Source organism: Plecotus auritus, assembly GCF_963455305.1.
Source record: "Plecotus auritus genome assembly, chromosome: 9".
NCBI classification, from domain to species: Eukaryota; Metazoa; Chordata; class Mammalia; order Chiroptera; family Vespertilionidae; genus Plecotus; species Plecotus auritus.
The window spans coordinates 155,399,086-155,424,228 of NC_137783.1; the positions used below are offsets into that span (position 1 = coordinate 155,399,086).

The window sequence follows — 25,143 nt, forward strand, 5'->3', positions numbered from 1 at the left end:
GGGGACGGGGAGGCCGGTCCAGAGGCAGGCAGGCAGGCACCGGTTGGCTGAAAGGCGTGGGGTGGGCTGGGAGGCGGGCCTGGGTCCTATAAAAGGCGCACGGAGGAGCGGAGCGCCGGCCTGGCCCCCAGGAGTGACATGGCCTGGATTCTGTCGCTGCTGCTGCCGCTGCTCCTGCTACTGCTGCTGCTGCCGCCGCCGCCGCCACTCCTCCTCCTTGGCACACTGGTGAGTGCGCGGCGGGGCTCGGGGGAGGGAGAACCCGTCTTCCTCCTGGGCGCACCGGTGAGTGCGCGGCGGGGCTCGGGGGAGGGAGAACCCCATCTTCCGCCTCGGCACACCGGTGAGTGCCCGGCGGGGCTCGGGGGAGGGAGAACCCATCTTCCGCCTCGGCACACCGGTGAGTGCCCGGCGGGGCTCGGGGGAGGGAGAACCCATCTTCCTCCTCGGCACACCGGTGAGTGCGCGGCGGGGGAGGGGAAACCCCACCAGCCGGAAGCGGGCAAGCTGGGGGCAGAACGGAGTCTGAGATCCAAAGTCCGGAGGGCCAGCTGCACCAGCACCGCACCGCGGTCCTGAGCCGCTTGGGGAGGGACGCTCCGCGATCCCAGGCCCTGCGCACAGGGCGTATCCGTGGCCGAGGGCGAGCACAGTGCAGTCCCCACGGTGGCCCCTGCCCAGGGCTCTCTGGTGACCGGATGGTGACCCCCAGGGGCTGGGAGGGTGGGCGGCGCCGGGGAGGACACGGCCAGGCCTGACTTCCTCCCACCTTGTTATGGAATTTATGGAATTGGCACGGAAGCGACAGTTGGATACTCAGGAAAAGCCTTTATTCAAAGCAGCGCTGCTGGTTCAGGGCACCCTAAGATCCAGACCCTGAACCCCTTAGACAATGAGATTTTCTCCTTATACACGGAGTGGCCAGATGCTGATGATCGCTGAACGCATAGTCATCTGGCCACTCGGTGTATTTGTATCTCAAATGGGGACCAAAAGTATTCTAGACTTCTGCTGGAGATCAACCACCTGTTTGCCCTGAGCTCTCTATCAGCCACTGATCAGGTGCACGGTTTATAGTATCTTTGATATCAAATCAATGAGGTGCTCAGGAGAAGTACACGGAGTGGCCAGATGATTAGAGGCCCAGTGCATGAAATTCGTGTGTGTGGGGGGTCCCCCTCAGCCCAGCCTGCACCCTCCAATCCGGGACCCCTCAGGGGATGTCCGACTGCCGGTTTAAGCCCAATCTGGCCTAAACCGGCAGTCGGACATCCATCTCACAATCTGGGACCGCTGGCTCCCAACTGCCCGCCCTCCCCCGCCGGCCTGGTCACCCCTCACTGCCCCCCTCTGCCAGCCTGGTCACCCTTCACTGTCCCCCCCACCACAGGCCTGGTTGCCCCATGCAGCCTGCTGTTCCATCGTTACTGTGAGGGTGTCCTGACCAATTTGCATATTCCCCTTTTATTAGTATAGATTCCTGAGTTTCTCTGTTTCCTAACTACCAGTTTCTGTAGCGGACTCTCACAGCCCCCCCTGTGGGAACCCCTTTCACATCCCGCGTGGTTCAGGGGTCCGGTTCAGGGTTCGGGTTCTGGAGGAGGCCACACGCAAATGAAAGAAGACTAGAGAAATATTAATTTGGGAAATGGGGGCCAGGCGGAAGCCCCCCTCTAGTGGGAGGACTACCCTTTGCTTTGGCCTGGCCATCCCTTTTATTCAGGTTTGGGACGCACCCACGGCCCGTAGGCTGGCAATCCCAATAACAGGCAGATTATCTCATCAGGAAGGATTTACAGGACTATTTGGTGGGGAAGCTGCTTCAGCTGCCAGGGTCTCAGTTAGATAGGGAGTGGCTGGCTCTGACCTTTCAGAGCTTCAAGGTTGACCAGCCTTCCGGGTTCTTCGTCCACACCTTTCTATTAGTGAGACAATGATCGGTTTCCGGCATCTCCCCCGTTTCTTTCCTTAAAAGAAAACCTTGCCTCTGCAGACCAGAAATAAACACATAAGAACAAAAATGTTTGAGCCCCAGTTTCAATGTCAAACAGTTCCTTATGCGTACATGTCAGCAATGATATTTCAGTTCTGAATGGTGGACAAATGGTGGTAATGCAGGTCCGACCCTCTCTGGTTTGGTCCTGGGCAACCTGCTGTGACGCACAGCTGCTGACTGCTAGCGTGGCAAGGCGTCGTCAGCGTCTTCCATCTCTGGACTGTTTCTCCTCTTGTCTTCGTGGTTGGGGCAGACCTGTCCATTCCTCTCTGTTGCAGGAATCCACATGGTCTTGGAGTTCTTTTCTGAAAATATACAAACATATTCTCCACCAAAAGTTAATAAAGGAGTCTTTTCTATAAATTTGACTTGGGATCCTTTTTATTTTTGCCCAGACGATTTTCCTGTGGCTTGTTTTGACACCATGTGTGTCTTTCATTTGTGTCTTGCTGTTAGCATAACAAATGAAAATTAATTTTCAAAGTAAAATCTTTTCTAGATGTAATTTACTTACAAGATACTTTTCCTTACATAATATTACTCCACTATCCCCCCCTTTTTTTTTATTTAATTATTAGGAGGCTTTTGGAAAATATATAATGCAGTCTTGATAACTTTAAATTTTAATTTTTTGCACAAAAATATGACTGCTTTAGGTTCATTGCATGTTAAGCAATTTTACCATGAGATGAACTACCAATAGAAATTTTAGTTACCACTTTAGGAACAACTTTTTGTCCAGTACAATTAAATTTTCTTGAATATTCACTTATTTCAATTAGCCTATTTACATTAATCTGAAAACTTGATTATTTTACTGTCAAATTTAATACTCTAACAACAATCTTAGTTTGCCCTGTAAATATTAGTGGAAAGGATTATTTGCATTCTTTTTTTTTTAAAAAATATATTTTATTGATTTTTTACAGAGAGGAAGGGAGAGGGATAGAGAGCTAGAAACATTGATGAGAGAGAAACATCGATCAGCTGCCTCCTGCACACCTCCCACTGGGGATGTGCCTGCAACCAAGGTACATGCCCCTGACCGGAATCGAACCCGGGGACCCCTCAGTCCGCAGGCCGATGCTCTATCCACTGAGCCAAACCGGTTTCAGCTATTTGCATTCTTGAGTAGGCCCTGAGCATTCCTGGTGCTAGGCTGGATTTAGATATAGGGCAGCTGCTGTCGGCCAAGTCTCTGTCTGTTACCTGGATCCCAATCTGAGCTGGTCTAAGTCTCTTTCTGTTCCCTGGGTCCCGATCTGAGCTGGGCGTGGGAAGCAAAGCAGCCATGGGGGCAGGAGACCTCCCTCAGAAGGGGCTAGGATTCAGGCCCCTGCAAGGTTAGGGGGGTGAGGGTCTATGTCCCACCTCTGTTGACCCCCAAGTTCTCTCCTGATGGCCCCTCTGCGACTGTGCCTGTCTTAAGTTGTTCCTTCCCTGAGGAATCTTACCCGTCTCTGGCTAACCAGCCATCCTCCGGGGCCAAGCAGGGTTCATTTCTGTCTCCATGGTAGTCTATGCCCCCGTGGCCTCCACGCCCAGCGCCTGCCTCGGGATCCCACCTCAGCCGCCGGGGGGGCCCCAGCACTGATCACAGATCTCGGGGAACCCAGGTTTCTTCTCCAGGGAGGGCCCAGCTCATACCATTGGGCGAGAGACAGATCCATGGTACCAGTCACCACGAGGCTTCAACCTAAAGCTCAGGGAACAGCTGTGGGCAATTGGATTGTGAGAAGAGGGTCCCTCTTGGCACAAAGGGCAAGAAGGGCCAATACAGAATGCTCAGGTGCCTTCCCAGGGGGCCTTCCACATAGTGGAAGGGATTAAATCCTCCTATGTCCTTTTTATATTACTGCCAATCATTCAAAGAATTAGTTTGTAAGTTTGTTTGGGATAATTGTTCAGTATGCTGTTGTAAAATATCAAAAATGATAATGACATTGTAGAATAATACCATGTAAGGATATTCTTTGCTCTAGGCCATGACAATTCCATTTCAAACTGGCTGTCCATTTCTTTTTGTACAGACAAGGTCTTAGTTACATTTTCTGCACCTCTCCCGGAGCAAGTAGTGATAGTCCCCTCCTTTGGTGTCCACGCAAGCCAGAGGCCTCTCTTTAATTTTACACACAAAGGAGCAGTGGTTTGATTTTGCGTCACACAAAAGGGAAGCTGGGTGGTGACACCTGTGTAATTATACTTGCTCGCCCCACCCATGGATGACCAAGGGGTTTGGTATTATTGATGACTACATTAGGGGCGGGGGATCAGCCCACATAAGGGTTCTTACCCATGAAGGGTCAGGAACATAAGTCAAAAATGCTTCCCCATTTGCCCCAGGTAATATTACCGCACAGCGGATGACTGCTAGCATGGCAAGAAAGAGGTTCTCAGGCGTCTGTACCGTCTTCTGTACCACGCCCCAGGTGGCCTCCGGGCTGTTTGTTGTCCGGCCTGTCCTCCTCCTGCTCTTCATCCTCAGTGGATGGCTTGGAGTCGCCGCTCTCTGTGGCTGAGGTGGCTGATTGTCTGCGGCTGCATGGTGTGGCTCCAGGCGCAAGGTCCTCGTTCGTCTGGCTAGTTTCTCTCTTGGATCCCTGTTGCAGTTTAATATTTCCAGCAGGAATCCACACGGGTTTGGAGAAATTCTCTGGAAATATACAGGCATACCCTCTGCCGAAGGTTAATAATGGATCGGGTCCCTTCCATAAACCAGCTTCGGGATCCTTCCATTAAACCAGACCATTTTCCTTTGTTTTATTCTGACACCAGTGTAACTCCATAGGTGTCTGCCAGCAGCACCACAAGTGAAAAAATTTGAAGTAATTAAGGCTTGGTGCAGCCCACCCGCAGGTGATTTCTCCATCATCCCCCCTTTTTGTTTTTCAAGCTGGGATTTTAGCCGCTGATGCTGTCGTTCAATAATGGCCTGTCCTTGGGGATTATATGGTATTCCTGTAATATGCTGAATTTTCCCCCTTTTACAACATTCCTGGAGATGACAGCGTGTGTAAGCAGGCCCATTATCAGCTGTAGTGAACCCCTTTCACGTCCCACATGGTTCAGGGTTCAGGTTCAGGGTTCGGGCGCTGGGGGAGGCGGCTCACAAATGAAAGAGACTAGACAAGGAAGTATAAATCTGGGAATGGGGGGCCAGGCGGGAGCCCAACTCAAGGGGAAGGACTCCGCTTTGCTCCAGCCTAGCGATCCCTTTTATTAAGAGTATGGGATCCACCCATAGCTCTAGGCAGGCAATTCCAGTAATAGCCAGCCAGCAAGGATTTACATGATTAAAAGGTGGAGGAGGTTGCTTAACTATCGCTGTTTCAACTAGTCAGTGGGTGGTTGGCTCTGATCTTTCAGAGCTTCAAGGTTAACCAGCCTTCCGGGTTCCCTGTCCACACCTCTCTGCTAGTGAGGACCATGGGCGGCTTCCAACAATCAGTTTTAATAATTTTTGGAATTCCCATGACGGCAAAAGCAGCGAGGCAATGATTAATAACCCGTTTTGCCGTTTCCCCTGTAGATGCAGTGGCCCACAGGACTTTTGAAAAGGTGTCTACAGAGACGTGTAATGCCCCAAGGCGTCCAAAGGAAGTGTAACGCGTTACATCCATTTGCCAGATATGGTCCCTTAGCAAACCTCTGGGGTGGACTCCTGTGTTAGGCCCTTGAGGTAGAGGTAACATGCAAATAGGACATTCCTTAAGAATCTGTTTTGCCTGTTGCCGAGTGACTGAGAAATGTTTAGACAGCATTTTGGCAGGCTGATATAAAAGCTGATAAGATTCTAAGGCTCCTTTTAATAAAGCAACCAGTTTATCAGCCTGTGCATTTCCTTTTGTTAAAGGACCAGGTAAGACACTGTGAGCCCTGATGTGAGTGATAGAAAAAGGATATTGTCTCTGTTGTACAATCTGCTGAACTTGTTTAAATAGTAAAAATAGCCGAAACTGGTTTGGCTCAGTGGATAGAGCGTCGGCCTGCGGACTGAAGGGCCCCGGGTTCAATTCCGGTCAAGGGCATGTGGACCTTGGTTGCGGGCACATCTCCAGTGGGAGGTGTGCAGGAGGTAGCTGATCGATGTTTCTAACTCTCTATCCCTCTCCCTTCCTCTCTGTAAAATATCAATAAAAAAAATAAATAAATAAACAGTAAAAATAAACTTTGGTCACTGAGCCATGTCAACTGGGCAGTTTCAATTCTATTCACTAGGTTCGCAGCGTAAAAGGAATCAGAGACGATATTAAGAGGCTCTGGAAATCCTGCAGTGCAGCCTTCATGGCTTCTAGTTCGATTCTTTGAACAGAAGTGTGACTGGTCAGTATGACTCGGTCTGAATTCATTGTATGAGAGGCAGCTTTCCCATCAGATGATCCATCAGTAAAAACAGTTCAAGCTCCAGGAATAGTTCCTGCCTAGTATTTTTTGGTATAACGATGGAGGTATTATATAAAAATGGTAGTAATTTATCTTTTAATAGGTGACAGCTAAGTTCCCCTGAATATCCACTTAACCCAATTTGCCAATGTATATCCGTCTGAAATAACATTTCTAATTGCTTCCCAGTGAGGGGGAGGTAGATACACTGGGGCTCTTCCCCTCTAAGCTGTTTATAACGTTTTCTAATTTGAAATATTAATTGGGCCAGTAGTTCTACATAAGTAACCGATTGCTACCCTAGGTGGACCCATTCCATAATGGCAGGAGAATTTTTATTTTGAAAGATGAGTCCAGTGGGACTATTTGCAGTATTATAACCCTATTTGCAGTAGGGCTAATTTGTCCCAATAAAGGTAATTCGGGCTCTACCCGTGCTACTTGGGCTGAGGAAATTGCCTGCTCAATTCTTAGCAACTCATTCCTAGCTTCATCTGTTAATGCTCGGGGAGAGGAAAGATTAGCATCACCTCGAAGTAAATTAAATAAGTTTGTCATTTCTCCTGTAGAGATCTTCAGATAAGGTCTTCACCAGTGAATGTCCCCTAATAATTTCTGCTTTTTTACACAGATGAAGGGAGAGAGAGAGTCAGAAACATCGATGAGAGAGAAACATCGATCAGCTGCCTCCTGCACACCCCCTACTGGGGATGTGCCCCCAACCAAGGTACATGCCCTTGACAGGAAGCGAACCCGGGACCTTTCAGTCTATAGGCCGACGCTCTATCCACTGAGCCACACCGGTCAGGGCAAGACAATCTTTTCTTATCTCCACCTTCTGAGGCCTAAGCATTGGATATCAATTACAATCCTTACAATATTTGAAGAAAACCTCTTTATTTCCTTTCAAAATAATTTTCAGGCTACAGAGAGTTTCATTTAAAAATCTTTGTCACATGAAACAATTTCTCTTAAAGTTATGGTGACCACTAGTACAGATTAGATTTAATATTTTAATAACAATTCTCAGTTTATCCTGTAAATACCAGTGAAAGAGTTTTCAAAATTTTCCAATGTCTCCCTTTTTATTAAGCTGGAATTTTATTTTTTTACGAGTATCCCCATTAGCTAATTTGCATATACAGAGGGATCATGGGAAGCCTTCAGTAACTTTCATAGAATACTTAATCAAATTGCTTACAAAGACATTGGCTTATTCCAAAGGAAAGGGTTGGCCCCTACGGCTTCCAAGATGGCGGCCCCAGGGGGAGCGGCAGGACGTGTGGCCATCATGGCGGCTGTCTAACCCGTTCTTTTAAAAGACAGTCAAATTTGCGATGGGAAAGCGGCTGCTAGAGCTTGAAGCTGTTGATATCTCCTTAGCTGGAGCACCTGCCGAAGGCAGGGCGGCATTCTCAGGGCCCGTGAATTGCTGCTAGTGGATCTGAGGTTCTACAGTGTGTGTGGGAGATTCCCAATAACTGCCATGGTGAGGGGAGACCCAGGCAACGTGAAGGTCCCAGATAAGCCAGCATGAAGCACCAGACAACTCCAGGCCCAGAAAAGCAGCAAAACCAGACCAGCGACCCCATGGCTGACCTCAGGACCAACTGCATTGGAGAATGAATCAGTGGAGACCTTGACCCTGCAAGGACACACCTGGAAAGCCGATGAATCTTCTATTAAGACCTTCCCCTGGCACCTCCCCTAAAATCTTCACCCTCAAAACCCTTGGAATGAGGATTCAGCTCACTCTCCTCCCAGGAGCTTGCCCACGCTTTCCCCTTCCTCTCTGCCTCCCCCCTCCTCTCTGCCTCCCCCTAGACACTTTACCGTTAGCTTCCTCACGTCCAAGCTCCCGAGGCCCTTCCTTTCCCTCTATAACTTGTTTCCTAAGCCCATTTCGTCTAGGAGTTGCTGCTTCTACCTCTGTGAATTTCCCTAAATGTTCTCCCGTGAGGATGAAAAACAAAACTTAATGTTCTCCTATAGTGTGAGCGTTGGCCCTGAAATCTTTCCTAGCCAGAACTCAAGTATCAAGGTAGCTAAACCCAGGTCTGGTCTGACCCTCCCAGGCGAACACCTACCCATTTGTACACCAGCATTGTTGACAGTCGCCAACAAGTAGAAGCGATTAGGTGTCTCTTGTTGGATGGATGGATAAACACGATGTAGTATATACATACTATGAAATATGATTCAGCCTTAAAAAGGGAAGGACATTCTGCCATATGCTACAACACGGATGAATCTTAAGGATATTATGCTAAGTGCAATAAGCCAGACACAGAGGACAAATTCCGTATGGTTCCACTTAGGTGAGGGTCCTAGAGCAGGCAAATTCATAGAATGGTGCCTTGGAGCTGGGGGTGGGGGGTGATGAGTTAATGTTTAATGGGGACAGAGTTTCAGTGTAGGAAGATAAAGAGTCCTGGAAATGGGTGGTGGTGATGGCTGCACAACAATCTGAATGTACTTAATACCACCGAACGGAAACTTAAAAATGGTTTAGCGTCGACCCATAAACCAGGAGGTCACGGCACATGCCCTGGCGTCAAGCGCGATCCCAAGTAGGGGGTGTGCAGGAGGCAGCTGATCAATGATTCTCTCTCATCATTGATGTTTCCACCCCTCCCTTCCTCTCCCTTAAATCAATAAAAACATATTTAAAAATTAAAAAAAAAATAAAAAAATTAAAATAAAAAATAAAAGACAGTCAAATTTATATTGCAGACAAACAAACATCTCACTAGCTGTTTCTGGTCTTTATGAGACTTGTTTATTAAAATATTGGCTTTTCATTTAGCTGAAAACCTTGATTATAATTTAAAAAGCTAATTCATTTAAGTAATTAAAGTCGGTATCTTCATTTAAAAAGCAAAGCAAATTTAGTAAATGTTTACGTCTGATTCACAAGCAGCAAATGTTGCCCCGCCTCTTAGCTTAATGAAGAATGCAGGCAGCTACGGGCTTTTTGTCATTTTAAATTCCGCTGTTGGATTTTAAGAAATATTGAGTTACTTCATTTTGCCCTTCTTAGAGGACAAAACCTTCATAACATTTAAAATATAGTTATTAATTTTTATTTGATAAGGCTTTCCATGCAATTTCAAGTATATTAGATCTGTTAAATTTAAAAAGATTTCCTTTAAGAAGAGAGAATAAATTTCTTGTATTACTCTGGGCCTTTGGAGTTTTCCAAGAATCATCTCTGTTAAAGCCTTGAAATTTTAACATGGAAAAAAACCATCAAATATATATATATCCATATATGATTTAAAGATTATAATACTTTTTATAATTATCTTAAGATATCAATTAGATTTTAAACTAGTTTTTGCATAGAAAAATTTGAATTAATCCTCTTTTTTAATTAGACCAATAATAAGCAACTTATTTTGAATTCCTAATTATTAGAGAAAACACATTTTATTTTCTCAAAAATAAGTTCTTATACTTTAGACATTTAATTACCACAACTATATAATTTCTCCCAATTTAATTTGCACTTTGAACTTTTAAAGCTGGCAAGTCAAATATATTTAGCATTTCCTGGATTAATAACACTTTACATTTTTAAGAAAAATACAAGACATAATCAATTAATAGATTCAATTCTGTCCTCTAGGTTTTTTTGAGGCAAATTTAAACTTTACTTTTTATTTGCCAGTAGCTCTGTAAAACCCGGTTTGGTTTATTCGAATGTAAATTACCACATTTTTCAAAGATGGTTCCTGGCAGGAACCTAGATTACCTGTCTGCTGGGGGAAGGGCGTCTACCCCTTCCTCCACTAACAAAGGGCGTAGCCAGTTACCTGGGCTACTTAGCTCTTTATAATTAATACATTATTTATCTATACTTAAACAATTTCTTTGAGATTCTGGAGTCAATTATAATTAAAGCATTTACTTTGGATAAATTCTATAACAGAGACAAATTTACTTATTTTCTTGAAGGCCTTAAAAGTTAATTTTTAACAAGGTCCATTAGCATTTGAAAAACTACTGTTGCTGGAATTAGCTTGAATTTCTTTCAAGAAGACTTTTTCGCCATTTTTCTTAGGAAAAAGAACCAGTTCTGGGTTTCTCATTTTCTATAGCTTTTGCAGAGAGATTCCAGCTGAAGACAATCTAAATGTCCGAAATCGGACCATGCGCGCATTCTGTCTTACAGCTAGGTTCTCTCCCCACGAGCACAGAAATTCCAGACACATTTCTAAATTTTTAAGACTTTTTCAAGGAAACTTTAAATTAGCATACTGGGAGAGTGGGCTTCCATATGGGATCTCCACGTGTCTCCCTTCCCCCACATCCTGCTTACTTCGGGGGAAGTTTCAGCAACGGATCTGGCCGAATTTCTTTTCATGCCTAAAAGATAGACCGATCTTCAATTTTTTCTTTCTTTTTCGCTTTCCGAAGTAATAACTAGCGCCCAATTTGGCCAAGATTTGCATTTCCCTTCGAGTTCTTTTATAATTTTTAAAAGAAACCTTAAGTGATCTCACTGCGGGAGAGCGGATAGCCCTGCCCTCTCCTGCCCCCTTTGAATTTCTCCGCACCAGAGGTGGTTTTAGCAGCGGAGTTTCATTTCTTATTACAGATTTTAAATGCCAAATGCCAATTAAGATTTTAATTTGAACAAGAAGCCACATTATTTTATAACCTAATTCTTCCCCATTAGCCAGGCTGAAAAAGACGTTCCCCCCCTACCGACAGATCGCGACTCTGTAGCTGGTCCATGGGCTTTGCGTGCGGTGAAATTCCCTCACCTTTTTTCGGTGAATTTTCCTCACCTTTTCTCGGCGTGTTTTTTCCCTTCCTTCACTCTTAGGCGAAAAATATCATCTCCTCCAGACGCCCCACGTTGGGCGCCAGATGTGGGAACCCCTTTCACGTCCCGCGTGGTTCAGGGTTCCGGTTCAGGGTTCGGGTTCTGGAGGAGGCCGCACGCAAATGAAAGAGACTAGAAAAACATTAATTTGGGAAATGGGGGCCAGGCGGGAGCCCCCCTCTCGTGGGAGGACTACCCTTTGCTTTGGCCTGGCCATCCCTTTTATTCAGGTTTGGGACGCACCCACGGCCCGTAGGCAGGCCATCCCAGTAACAGGCAGACTATCTCATCAGGAAGGATTTACAGGACTATTTGGTGGGGAAGCTGCTGCAGCTACCGCTGTCTCAGTTAGATAGGGAGTGGCTGGCTCTGACCTTTCAGAGCTTCAAGGTAGACCAGCCTTCCAGGTTCCTCGTCCACACCGTTCTATTAGTGAGACAATGATCGGTTTCCAGCACCCCCCCACCTCGAGAATCCGTCCGCTAGTTAACTTAGGTTGTATCTCATTCCACCCTGGATGGCTCTGGTGACCTCGCTCTAGCTAGGCCGTTCCATCCTTGGTTTGGGCCCCGGGTAGACTGGGCGTATTTAGGTAAACAGCTCTTGCAAGACCGGATAACGGAGGAAGGGGCACTGGGTAAAAGGTCCTGCCGCTAGCCTCCTGCATTCTTTCACAAACGGAGTTAATTATCAGCTCGCACGATGGTGCCACGGCCAGCAGCTTACCGGGACAAATTCAGATGGCTTGCCCCCCCAAAATGTCCTATGCTCCCCATCGCCCGGGGCCGCGATGCTGGTGGGAGGCCATGGTAAGGATCTCTTTTTCTTTGTTTTTATTTTTTATCATCTTTTTATTTTTTATTTTATTTTATTTTTTTTTATTGATATTTTACAGAGAGGAAGGGAGAGGGATAGAGAGCTAGAAACATCGATGAGAGAGAAACATCATTTCTGCACACCTCCCACTGGGGATGTGCCCGCAACCAAGGTACATGCCCTTGACCGGAATTGAACCCGGGACCCCCCAGTCCGCAGGCCGATGCTCTATCCACTGAGCCAAACCGGTTTCGGCTATTTTATTGTTTTTTTACCGAGAGGAAGGGATAGGGATAGAGAGTTAGAAACATCGATGAGAGAGAAACATCGATCAGCTGCCTCTTGCACACTCCCTACTGGGGATGTGCCCGCAACCAAGGTACGTGCCCTTGACCGGAATCGAACCCGGGACCTTTCAGTCCGCAGGCCGACGCTCTATCCACTGAGCCAAACCGGTCAGGGCTATCACGTTTTTCTTTATTGATTAAGGTATTACATATGTGTCCTCCCCCTGTGCCCGCTGTAGTGATTTCTTTGTAGTTGAGGGACGGGGGGTGGGAGGGTGGGGGGGGAGGGTTGTACCAGCTTTACTGAGGAGTCCTCGATAGGTTTAACCTGTGGGGCTAGTTTAAAGAGCCGGCCGCCTCCCAGGTGCACACGCACGCCCACCCCTGCTCCCCACCAGCCTCAGTGGGGGTGCCGGGCCCCTGCTCTTGGTTTGGGTGGCTCTGGGCCAGGTGGAGGCGAGTGCCAGGCCTAAGTGGCTGCAGCCAGGCTCCCAGGAGCTCCTGAGGCAACACGCCGCCCTGTCCCGGATGCCGGCTATTAATGGGGCGTCTACACCCGGCTCGGGCCCCACAGGCCTGGGTCCCGTGGGCAGGGCGGGCGCAGGGACGGGCCTGGGAGCAGGTTTGTTTTCTCAGGATTCTGTTGGCGGGAACACGCCAGGTGGCCCCTCCTGGGGCCTGTGTTTCTGGAGCCTTTAAGCCAAAGAGCCCGTTGGGGGGGCTGGGGTGCCCCCTTGACCAGAGTGGTGTGGGTGCACTGGGCACCCCTCACCCCCGCGTCTGTATGGGTGTCGGTTGCAGGGGGACCGCCTGTGGGGGAGAGGGGGTCACTGCAGCTGGGCCGGCCCAGGGGTGGTGGCTCTGTTTTCACTGGGAGCCGGGGCGTGGCCTGCGCCCACCCGGGAGCCTGCGGTGTCCCTCGGAGGAGGTGGGAGTCCTGGTCCCACCCGCATGCCCCACGCAGCGCCCGCAGCCCCCCGGGGGACACACAGCGGCCACAGCTCCTCCGGCCGTGACGCCCTCCCCACGCACACCCGCCCGCATCGCCGTACACTTGTTCTATTCCTGGGCGTGCGTCCCCTCCAGCCCGGCCTGGGGTCAGTCACTCCCTGGTCCGGCTTCGCCGAGGCCCCTCTGGGCTTGTGCGCGGGTGGTCTGTGGGTGTCTTCCAGAAGGAGGCTCTTCCATGTGATTAGTCATGGAATTCGTTCTAATCCGGGCTGGGCAAACTTTTTTTTTTTTTTTAAATATATTTTATTGATCTTTTACAGAGAGGAAGGGAGAGGGATAGAGAGTTAGAAACATCGATGAGAGAGAGGCATCGATCAGCTGCCTCCTGCACGCCCCCTACTGGGGATGTGCCCGCAACCCAGGTACATGCCCTTGACCAGAATCGAACCTGGGACCCTTCAGTCCGCAGGCCGACGCGCTATCCACTGAGCCACACCGGTTAGGGCAAAGGGTGGGCAAACTTTTTGACTCGAGGGCCACCATGGGTTCTTAAACTGGACCGGAGGGCCGGAACAAAAGCATGGATGGAGTGTTTGTGTGAACTAATATAAATTCAAAGTAAAGGAGCGGAGGGGAGAGCAAGAGAACCCTCCGCTCTTTCGGCTCCGCGGGGCCGGATAGAACAGCCGAACGGGCCGGATCCGGCCCGCAGGCCGTAATTTGCCCACGGCTGGTCTAATCAGTCATTCTATCACGTGACAGAAAACTGTGTGCAGTTTGGTGTTTTGACATGTGTTCACGTGAGTGAAACCATCCCCGCCCGGAGAGTGGGTGCAGCCCTCACCCCCAAAAGTGCCCCCCTCCCCCACTTTGCCGGCTGGCCCCCAGGGAGCTGGCTCCCAGAGGTTCCTTACCGAAGTGTGAGAGCAGGGGCCAAAGCCGTTTAAAACCCATACAAACCACAGCCAGGGTCTTTTTTTTTTTTTTTTTTTAATATACTTTATTGATATTTTACAGAGAGGAAGGGAGAGGGATAGAGTTAGAAACATCGATGAGAGAGAGACATCGACCAGCTGCCTCCTGCACACCCCCCACTGGGGACGTGCCCGCAACCAAGGTACATGCCCTTGACCGGAATCGAACCCGGGACCCTTCAGTCCGCAGGCCGACGCTCTATCCACTGAGCCACACCGGTTTCGGCCCACAGCCAGGTTCTTCCTGTTGGTCTGTGTCCGGCTGCTAAGCACACGAGTTCGGAACAGTTGCATGAACTCGGCACCTTGGCTGACGGGGCGGGGGGGGGGGGGGCTCCGCGGCCTGTGACGTGCGGAGGGAGGGGCTCAGTCCTAAGGTTTAGAACACGGTTGCCTTTCACGGTTTGCTTTGGAGGAGGCCAGTTTAACATTCCATCCTATAGAATAAAAGGCTAATATGCAAATCCCCCAAACGGCGGGACGACCGGTCACTATGACGCTTACTGACCACCGGGGGGCAGAGGCTCAACACAGGAGCTGCCCCCTGGTGGTCAGTGCGTTCCCACAGGGGGGAGCGCCGCTCAGCCAGAAGCCGGGCTCACGGCTGGCGAGCGCAGTGCGGGTGGTTGGAGCCTCTCCGGCCTCTGGGGCAGCACAAAGGACGTCCCCTGAGGGCTCCCGACGGCAAGAGGGATCCCCCCCCCCCCCAGTGCACGAATTTCCTGCACCAGCCCTCTAGTTTGAACATAAACATCTGGCCTCACACGACTTACAGTGAGATGACCCCCCGCTGAAATGGACATTTCTTAAATCCCTCGAAGGAGAATGTGCTACGGCCGTTGGAACGTGGCTTCGATGCGCCTGTCCGTCCTCACCCCACCGTAGCTTTCCACTGACTCTCAGCGAGCGTGGAAGGGAAGACAGAGAGAGAGAGAAAGACACACATCGGTTGGTTGCCTCCTGCACGCGCCCGGACCAGGGCCAGGGATTGAGTTGGAATCGAACCCGGGACCCTTCATTGCACAGGCCGGGGCTCTAACCAAGCCGGCAGGGGCCCGTCGGCTCACCTTCCGCCTGGGTGTGCCTTCGGACCCAGAGGCGTCTCGGAGACACGGTGCGGCCGATGGTTGGTTCTCCCCATCCTGCCTTCTCTGTCCGTGATGGGCGAGGCGGATGCATTTGCATGTAAAGCAATCACTGTCGAGGAATTCCCTTCCGCCAGGTTGCTGTCTGGGGTCCCAGGGGCTGGTGGGCACCCTCCCCCCGCCCCCCGCTTTCTCTCCTGAAATCAAGCAGAGTCACACATGTGTTGCCCTCAACCATGTGGTCACACCACCGTCACTGCCCTGCCCCCCAATCTGTCAGCCGCCCCCAACCCAGGCTGCTCTCTCTGCAGGGGGGTCGCCGGGGCTCAGACCCGCGGAGGGGTTCAGCCTGCTTCTGCTTCTGCCCAGTCAGGCCCACCCCCCTCCTCCGGGCGCCCCTGCCTGCTCCTTAGAGCTGCTGGCCGGATGGGTGGCCACCCCAGGTCACGTCTTTGCTGATGTTGATGTTGTTGCTACTAAATTCTTCTCACGTGTAAAACCTGTCCGTGGGGACACGTGGGGACACGTTCACCCCGAGGAGGTGGGACGAGAAGGCCGCTGACCCCGCCGATGGAGCCAGTGCACGCGTGACCCCCCGGTTCCTGGGCCACCAGCACGGGGAGCCCCCAGCCCCCCCCCCCCCCCCCCCCGTTTCCTGAGGCTGCTGCGTGCCAAGCCAGTGCCCGCGTGACCCTCCCGATCCAGGGCGGTGCTGTGCGCGGGCGGGCGGGCTCTGGCCCCTGCAGGGGTGACGGCGGGCGGGATGGAGGGCGAGAACGCGCTGACACAAGGTTCCCGTCTTTGCAGCTGACCCTGAGCACCTCGAGCCACCTGTCGTCCGAGCCGAGCGCGGCGTGGCCGAGCCTGGGCGACAAGTGCGGGCCCGGCGAGTACCGGTCCGCCAGGCACTGCTGCCAGAGCTGCCCCGCAGGTGAGTCGGCGGGTGCTGTCCGCCGGGCCCGCGCTAAACACGGCTGGCCGTGGCTCTGATGGGGCGGCAGGGGGGACGTGGCCCGGCACCGTGCCGGCCGGCGGAGCGCCCTGGCACCCATACGGCCACCGGGACGCTGGGCTGCGCCTGGGCAGCTGGTGGCGAGCCCTGGCCTGGGAGGCGGAGCGCTGGGCCGGGGCCCCGCCGCCTTGAGGGACCCTGGACCGTGGGCGCGTCCTGGGGGGGCCTCAGAGGTGTGTCCTGGGTGGGGGTCGGGTCCCTGGGTGCCCCACCACGCAGCTGTTGGGGAGCAATGCTCCGTCATGTCCACGACCTGGTAACGGGCAGAGACGACTCGAAGGCAAACGCCAGGGACAGGGAGGGACGCGTGTCTTCTCGCCAGAGAGGCCCGCCCAGGGCCTGGCGCGGAGGCCGCACAGCGGGGCGCCGGCGTGCCTGGGGGACCTGACCGCGCCCCGACCTCTTGCACAGGCCACTACGTCGAGGAGCCATGCGGCAGCCCCCACACCCGGAGCCAGTGTGAGGCGTGTGACACGGGGACATACATGGGACACGCCAACGGCCTGCGGTCCTGCCTGCTGTGCGCCACCTGCCGTGAGGGTGAGTCCCGGCCCCTTGAGTCTTGACCTTGACCCCGAAGCCCCATTTTTTTTTATTTTTTAAAAAATGTTTTTATTGATGTCAGAGAGGGAGGGAGAGGGAGAGAGAGAGAGAAACGTCAGTGAGGAGAGAGAATCGTTGATCTGCTGCCTCCTGCACGCCCCACACAGGGGATCGAGCCCGCAACCCCCGGCCTGTGCCCTTGACCGGAATTAGACCTGAGAGCCTTCAGTCCGCAGGCCGACGCTCTCTCCACCGAGCCAAACCAGCCAGGGCAAGAATATATATATATATTTTTAAATTTTTTTTTTAAAAAAAGCGTTTTCCGAAGGCCTAAACTTGAAGATAATCCAAAAAAAGAAAAATCAGCGGAGGAGGTTTTGGGGGGGGGGGGAGAGCTGTAAGAGATCAACTGAAGGACTTGTGCGCATGCATATAAGCATAACCAATGGATAAAAGACACTGGGGGGGGGGCAGGTAAAGGCATGTACTGGGGGGAAGGGGAGGCTGGGGGGAGGTCAATGGGAAAAAAATGAGACATATGTACTATTAAAATAAAAAAACAAAAAAAAAACAAAAAAGAAAAATCAATGGGAAAAATATCCTGGAATGATGATTAACCAAATAAATAAATAGATAAATAAGTGAATGGATGAATGAATGAATGAATGAATGAAATCAATGAAAATATAATGAAGAGAGAAACAGAAAGGGTCTCTGAGGAGTGGAGAGGTGGACCGTCTCACATCCGCCAGAGCCGGGTCCTGCCCGACAGGAGACGTGGGATCAGGGCCAGCACTCGGAAGAAACATTGGGGTGAGGTTAGTGACGTTCCCACGGGCCTATGCCACTCCCCGCCCGCCCGCCCGCCCCCGCTGAGACTGGGGCCCGCTGTCCCCCGTGTGTCAGAGCCGGGGCGGTGTGCACCCCGTGTCCACTGGCAGAGAGGGCGGGGTAAAGCGACACGTGACTTGGCACAGTGCCCCCCACAGAGTCCCCGCCCTGGTGCCTGACCCAGCCTTCCCCCTCCCCCGCAGATCAGGAGATGATGAGTGACTGCACCCCAACACAGGACCGGCAGTGCCAGTGCAAGCCCGGGGAGTACTACTGCGGCTCGGAGCCCTGCCCGGAGAGCTGTCACCGCTGCACCAGGTACCCCTCGGGCGCGGGCAGCCGTGCCGCCTGGGTCCCCGCGCCCCGCCCGTAGCCTGTCTGCCTGGGGTCCTGCAGCGGCCCCCCCGGTCCTCCCGTCCGGACGCCGGTAGCACCTGCCCCGGGGAGGCGCCTGCCGACGCGAGCGAACCAATGGCCTGGCTGCTTCCACCGGGGCCGCCCTTGGGCCCGGGCTCCGTCCACCCACGGCGCCACGGCCCGCTCAGCCCTCCAAAGGCCCCGTGGAGCCGGGCCCAGAAGCCCCAGCGCAGGGACCTGGCCGGGTCCCCGAGGGGTGGAGGGCGGGGGCTGTGGGAGACAGCAGAGGCCCGAGGAGGGCGGGCAGGTGGGAGCCGTAGGCGGTTCCAGAGGGGGCAGCTCCGGGCAGGGGAAGGGCCTTCTGGGAGACAGGAGAGCGGGAAAACCCGAGCAGAAGAGCTCCCTTTGCAAAATAAACGGTTTTCATCGATGTCGGAGCGGAAGGAGAGGGAGAGGGAGAGACGTCAGGGATGAGAGAGAACCATGGACCGGCCGCCTCCTGCACGCCCCCCGCCGGGGATGGTGCCCGCATCCCGGGCCTGTGCCCTGACCGGGAATCGCACCGTGACCTCCCGATTCATGGGTTGATGCTCAGCCCCTGGGCCACGCCGGCCGGCTCCAGGTCCTTCACTCTGTGACCCTGCAGTTTGGGGTCTCAGAATACGCCTCCCGCACTCAGAAAGAAGGTGGGGAGCCCGGTGCTGGCGGAAGGCGCGGGGCTGGGGACTGAGAGGTCCCTCCGGGGTCCCCACTCAGTTGTGGGGAGAGCTGGGAGCACGTGAGGCCTTGGCCAGCGAGCGTTGGTTCCGGGGACCTCCCCGGCTCCCCCCCCCCACCCCCCCACCCCCCTACCCCCCGCTGTGGGATGTGGGTCATGACCTCTGAGAGGCCGGTTCTGGGGTGAGCACTGGGGCTCTGCGTGCCCACGGCCCTCGGGTCGGGGCACACGGTGCTCCCACAGCGGGGTCGGGGAGCTCTCCGCGGGAGCCAGCCCCGGAGCCCACCCTCTGCTGGCGACCGCGCCTCGGGGCCCTGGGCCGATGTGGCGGCCGGAGGAACAGCGGCGTCTCCCTCCCCAGGTGCCCCGAGGGGAAGGTCGTCCTACAGGCGTGCAACGCCACGGCGGACACCCGGTGCGGCCGGCCCGGCCCAGGTAAGAGGGTTCCTGTCGTGTCTGACGTGTACGTTCTGGAGAAGAGAACCACGTCAGAAAAGTCACCACTTTATGGTGAATAATCCTTTTTTTAAATATAGTGTTCGTGAGCTCAGAGAGGAAGGGAGAGGGAGAGAGAGAAACATCCACGATGAGAGAGAATCATGGATCGGCTGCCTTCTGCACGCCCCACACTGGGGATCGAGCCCGAAACCGGGAGTCGAACCGTGACCTCCTGGTTCGTAGGTCCCCCCGCTCAACCACTGAGCCACCGCTGAGCCACCCCCGGCTGGGCTACGGTGACAATTCAGCGGCTCTTAGCACCCACCTCTGTCTCCTCCCGAAACAGTCACATCCGCCCATTAGACAGCAGCTCCCCCCCCTTCGCCCCCCGGCTCCTCCCCTCTGCCCCTCTGCCCCTCCCCCTCCCTCGCCCCCAGCAGACCCTGATTTGCTCTCGGGGACAGATTCCCCCTCTGCGGACACGTCATAGACACGGAGTCGTGTGGCCTGCGGGTCTGGCTGCTTCCCTCTGGTAGCGTGTCCTCAGATCCTTGCTGAGTGCAGGACCGTGAGAACTGCCGGCGGCTGAGCACACCCACGGAGGCTGGGCTGTGCCAGGTCGTGTGAGTCACTCACCTGCTCGTGAAGTTGGGCAGAATTTCTAACGAGTCAGCCCTGGCGCCGAGACCGTTGTGGGGAAAGGACAGTTCTTCGGACGGTGGTGTTGGGGAGACTGAGGACAGTTCCCTGGCCATGAACCCAAGGCCTCACTGTCGGAACTGGAGCCGCAGGACCCCTAGAGAGCCCAGCGGCGTGGCTCGGTGGTTGAGCGTCGACCTATGACCCCGGAGGTCACAGTTCGATTCCCCGTCGGGGCACAGGCCTTAGCTGTGGGCTCGATCCCCAGTGGGGGCCGTGCAGGAGGCGGCCGACCAGTGGTTCTCTCCGGTCATTGATGGTTCTGTCTCTCTCTCTCCCTCTCTGAAATTAATGAAAATGTCCACTTTGTTAAAAAAAAAAAAAGAGGGGAAAGCAGAGGAAAACGTGATGACGTCAGATTTGGGTCCCGTCGGTCACCGGGGACACGGCCTGACACAGGACGTCCCTTCCGGGGGACCTCAGAGCACCCCTTCCTCCAACACGCACGTGGCCCGTAACCCACCTGAGACCCGGCACCTGGGCTCCGCGTGGGGGCGGGGCCGGCTCTACCTGCCCTGGGGGTGCCGGCCCCCGGGAGGGCCGGGCATCTGAACGGGCCTGCCCCAGGCCTCTCCCCGGGGGGACCCGTCCGCTGGGCCAGCCAGTGGCGTCCGTTCTGTTCATTGTCCTCTTTTTCTTGGAGCTCATTTCGTTTTTAGGGTCCACACCCCCGGTAAGGAGATCCCGCAGGGTCTGTCTCCCCGCTAGCTCAGCCCTCAGCACGGCGCCCCCAGGCCCATCCACGCTCTTTCAAATGGCAGGAAGTCCTTCTTGTTAAGAGTGAATAATGTTCCCGTGTGCATGTGTGTGCGTGCACATGTGTGACGTGTGTACATGCGTATGTGTGACGCGTGTGCGTGTGTGTATGTGTGACGCGTGTATGCACATGTGTGGTGTATGTGTGCATGCGTGTGTGACGTGTGTGCATGAGTATGCGTGACGTGTGTGCATGCGTGTGTGTGACGTGTGTGCATGCACGTGTGTTATGTGCATGTGCATGCATATGTGTGATGTGTGTGCATGTGTATGTGACGTGTGTGCGTGCATATGTGTGACATACATGCACATGCTTATATGTGACTGTGCACACATATGTGCGACGTGTTGCATGCACACGTGTGCATGCACATGTGTCATGTGTATGTGTGTCATGTGTGCTGTGTGCACGCGCATGTGTGGTGTGTGCACATGTGTGACTGTGCATGCACATGTGTGACATGTGTGCATGTGCGTGTGTGACACATGTGCATGCGTGTGGTGCATATGTGCGTGTGTGTGTGTGTGCTACGCGTAACTTCTCTATACTGCCTAGGCCTGCGAGCACTGAGGGGGTTGCGTCACCGTGGCCCCATGAACACGGGGTGCCGACCTCCTCAGCCTCGTGCTTCCCTGTCCCTCAAGCATCTTCCCAGGGCGCAGCGCTGGGTCCGCGGGCCTCGGTCACGGGCCGCTGAGCAGGGCGGGTGCGGCCCGCTGAGACGTGTGTGTCCGCAGGGGCGGCGAGCAGACACCGGCACTGCTGGGCCGCGGGCTGGCTGTTTTCCGCGGCGGCTGGGGCGCTCGTCATCCTCTACGTCAGGAAAGCCGGGGTCCGAGGAGGCCAGGCGGCCTGCTGCTGTCTCCACGCAGGTGTGCGCTGGGGCCGGGCCCTTGGACAGGAGGACAGGGCTGGGCCTTTGCTGGCCGGTTCCTGGGGCTGAGGGACGGGCCTGGCTAGATGGGGGGTCCCTCAGGCGCCATGGATGGGTGCCAGCGCCCTCGAGGCCGGGGTGTGGGCAGGTCAGTGGGGCAGAGCCAGGGGCGGCTGAGCTCGGGCGCTGGGCCCCTGGCAGGTTCTGCAAGCAGAAAACAGGGGCGAGGCACAGGGGCCCCGTCCGGTAGCTCCCTGATCTGGGGGTGGGGGGGATGGCTTCTGGAGCCATCTCAGCTCAGAGGAACTGCCCGGCACCTCCGTAACCCCCCGCCGTCTGTCTCCCCAGGATGTGTCTCCGCCGGACGCCCTTACAGGAGGGAAAGTCTGGTGAGTGCCGTCCGGGCCAGGCCAGCCCCGAGCCGGGAGGCGGCGGGACCCACTGCGGCTCCCGCGAGGCCCTCGCTGCCCGAGCGTCTGCCCAACACGCGCCGGGGGCCTCAGCGGGACGTGCCTTAGACGCTGGAGGGCCCAGTCCACATGGGGAAACGGAGGCACCGAGGCCCGTGGGGCCAGCCGTGAGGGCAGAGCTGAGACCAGAGGCCGCCCGGCCCCACTGAGCGTGGGGTCTGCGGGCCCCTATCCTCTGGCGGGGGCGCCCGGGCTGACCCCCAACTCCAGACACGCTTTGCCTTTCCAGGTGCCCGAGAGCTCAGAGCCCTTCGTGTCACTGCCTGAGACCCAAGACGCAGACGCTCCGGTTCCCTACGACGGGGGCCCGCCGCCTGACTGAAGACCACCCGGCCGTGGCGTCCGAGCCCCTGATCCTCCCCGGGACCCCGGAGGGCCGGCGGGAGTGGACGGCTCGCGGCCAGAGGCGGAGGCGGGTGACGAGGCCGGGCCCCACGCTGGTCACCACGGCCTGACCCTTCTCCACCCCCCCGCCCCCCTGGCCTGGGGGGTCAGGCTGAGGTCCTGGTGGATCGTGTGGGCGCCAAGGGGCCGCATGCTGCGGCTCGGGAGCCGGGGAGGCCCGCGAGGCCGCCTTGCCGCCTCGGAGACCAGGTGACCACCGTACAGGACGGTCTGAAATCAAAACTTGCCCTTCCTGGCCGGCGTGGCTCAGTGGTTAGCGCGTCGGACTGTGCACGGAAGGGTCAGAAGTTCCGTTTCTGGTCCAGGGCTCGGACCTGGGTGGCAGGTTCACCCCTCACCCCGTGTCAGAGCCCCGCGTGAGAAAACCAGTCGATGTGTCTCTCTCTTGCCCCCCTCCCTCCCTCCCTTATACCCCCTTTGGAGACTCCATGGAAAACATACCCTCGTCAAAACGACCATGCGGTACCACCTCACACCTGTCAGAATGGCTGTCACCAACAAATCAACCAACGACAAGTGCTGGCGAGGATGCGGAGAAAAGGGAACCCTCGTGCACCGCTGGTGGGAATGCAGACTGGTGCAGCCACTGTGGAGAACAGTATGGAGTTTCCTCAAAAAACTGAAAATGGAACTCCCATTTGACCCAGTGATCCCACTGCTAGGAATATTTCCCAAGAAACTAGATCAGCCGTGGGCAAACTACAGCCCGCGGGCCGGATCCAGCCCGTTCGGCTGTTCTATCCGGCCCGCGGAGCCGAAAGAGCGGAGGGTTCTCTTGCTCTCCCCTCCGCTCCTTTACTTTGAATTTATATTAGTTCACACAAACACTCCATCCATGCTTTTGTTCCGGCCCTCCGGTCCAGTTTAAGAACCCATTGTGGCCCTCGAGTCAAAAAGTTTGCCCACCCCTGAACTAGATACACAAATCAGAAAGGATATATGCACCCCTATGTTCATAGCAGGGCAACTTACAATAGCTAAGATTTGGAAACAGCCTAAGTGCCCATCAGCAGATGAGTGGATTAAAAAACTGTGGTACATCTGGGTCCTCAAACTACGGCCCACATGCGGCCCGCCGAAGACATTTATCCGGCCCGCCGGGTGCCGCTGCCTGTCCTGCTTAGCAGCCGACGTGTCCCAGGACCGCAGTGCGCATAGGAATTTGTTCATAGTTTTTTTTTATTTTTTTTATTTTTTAAATATATTTTATTGATTTTTTTACAAAGAGGAAGGGAGAGGGATAGAGAGCCAAAAAAAATCGATGAGAGAGAAACATCGATCAGCTGCCTCCTGCACACCTCCCACCGGGGATGTGCCCGCAACCAAGGTACATGCCCTTGACCAGAATCGAACCCAGGACCCTTCAGTCCGCAGGCCAACGCTCTATCCACTGAGCCAAACCGGTTAGGGCCCATAGTTTTTTTTTTTAAACTATAGTCCCGCCCTCCAACAGTCTGAGGGACAGTGAACTGGCCCCCTGTTTAAAAAGTTTGAGGACCCCTGACTACATAATGGAATACTACGCTGCGGTAAAAAAGAAGGAATTCTTACCATTTGCAACAGCATGGATGGACCTGGAGAGCATTATGCTAAGTGAAATAAGCCAGGCAGAGAAAGATAAATAGCACATGATCTCACTCATTTGTGGAATATAATGAGCAACATAAACTGATGAACAAAAACAGATCCAGAGAAGCATCAATCAGACCGTCCAACCTCAGAGGGAAGGTAGGGGAGGGTGGGGGTGAGGGGGGGAGACCAACCAAAGGACTTGTATGCATGCATATAAGCCTAACCAATGGACACAGACACCAGGGGGTGAGGGCATGAATGGGGGGGTTGGGGAGGGTAATGGGGGGATAAGGAGACATATGTAATACCTTAATTAATAAAGAAATTTTTAAAAAAAGAAAACATATCCTCAAATGATGATTATCAAAATAAAACACACCTTTCTGCCCGGCCGGTGTGGCTCAGCGGTGGGGCATCGACCTAGGAACAGGAGGTCACGATTCGCTTTCCCGAGGGCACGTGCCCGGGTTGTGCTCTGGATCCCCGGTGGGGGGCGCGCAGGAGGCAGCCAATCAGTGATTCTCTCTCATCACTGATGTTTCTCTCTCTCCCCCTCTCCCTTGCTCTCTGACATCAATAAAGATACATTTTAAAAAGAAAAGGACGCCTCCGTTGCAGCCACAAGCGCGTAAGAGGCCCGGGCCGCGCCTGCAGAGTGCCTGTCCGACGTGCGCGGGGATCACCGTCAACAGGGAAGAAGGGGTGTCGGAGCGAGGGGGGCGGGCTGCCTGTGGCCGCAGGGCAGGGGCAAGATTGGGAAGATGTCAGCGAGATGAACCCAACCATCCAAAGCAGTCCCAATCATGCTTTTCTGTGTGTGTGTGTGTGTGTGTGCGTGTGTGTGCGTGTGTGTGACTGTGTGACTGTGTGAGAGTGTGTATGTGTGTGTATGCATGTGTGTGAGTGTATGTGTGAGTGTGTGTGTGACTATGAGTGACTGAGTGAGTGTGTGTGTGTGTGTGTGTGAGTGTGTGTGACTGTGTGACTGTGTGAGTGTGTATGTGTGTGTATGCATGTGTGTGAGTGTGTGTGTGAGTGTGTGTGTGACTGTGTGACTGTGTGAGTGTGTGTGAGTGTGAGTGTGAGAGTGAGTGTGTGTGAGTGTGTGCATGTGTGAGTGTATGTATGTATGTGTGTGTGTGAC

The 25,143-nt window shown here is 54.0% G+C and overlaps 1 protein-coding gene across 1 annotated transcript; it reads left to right on the top strand.

Annotated features, from left to right (window-relative positions):
• Positions 1-106: 106 nt before the first annotated feature.
• LOC308257685 (uncharacterized protein) lies at positions 107-24,323 on the top strand. The gene is made up of 8 exons (XM_080687816.1): positions 107-228; positions 16,131-16,254; positions 16,747-16,875; positions 17,913-18,027; positions 19,146-19,219; positions 21,416-21,550; positions 21,901-21,941; positions 22,252-24,323. The coding sequence occupies exons 1-8, from the start codon at positions 139-141 to the stop codon at positions 22,342-22,344; spliced, it is 801 nt and encodes a 266-aa protein (XP_080543942.1). The 5' UTR covers positions 107-138; the 3' UTR covers positions 22,345-24,323.
• Positions 24,324-25,143: the final 820 nt, after the last annotated feature.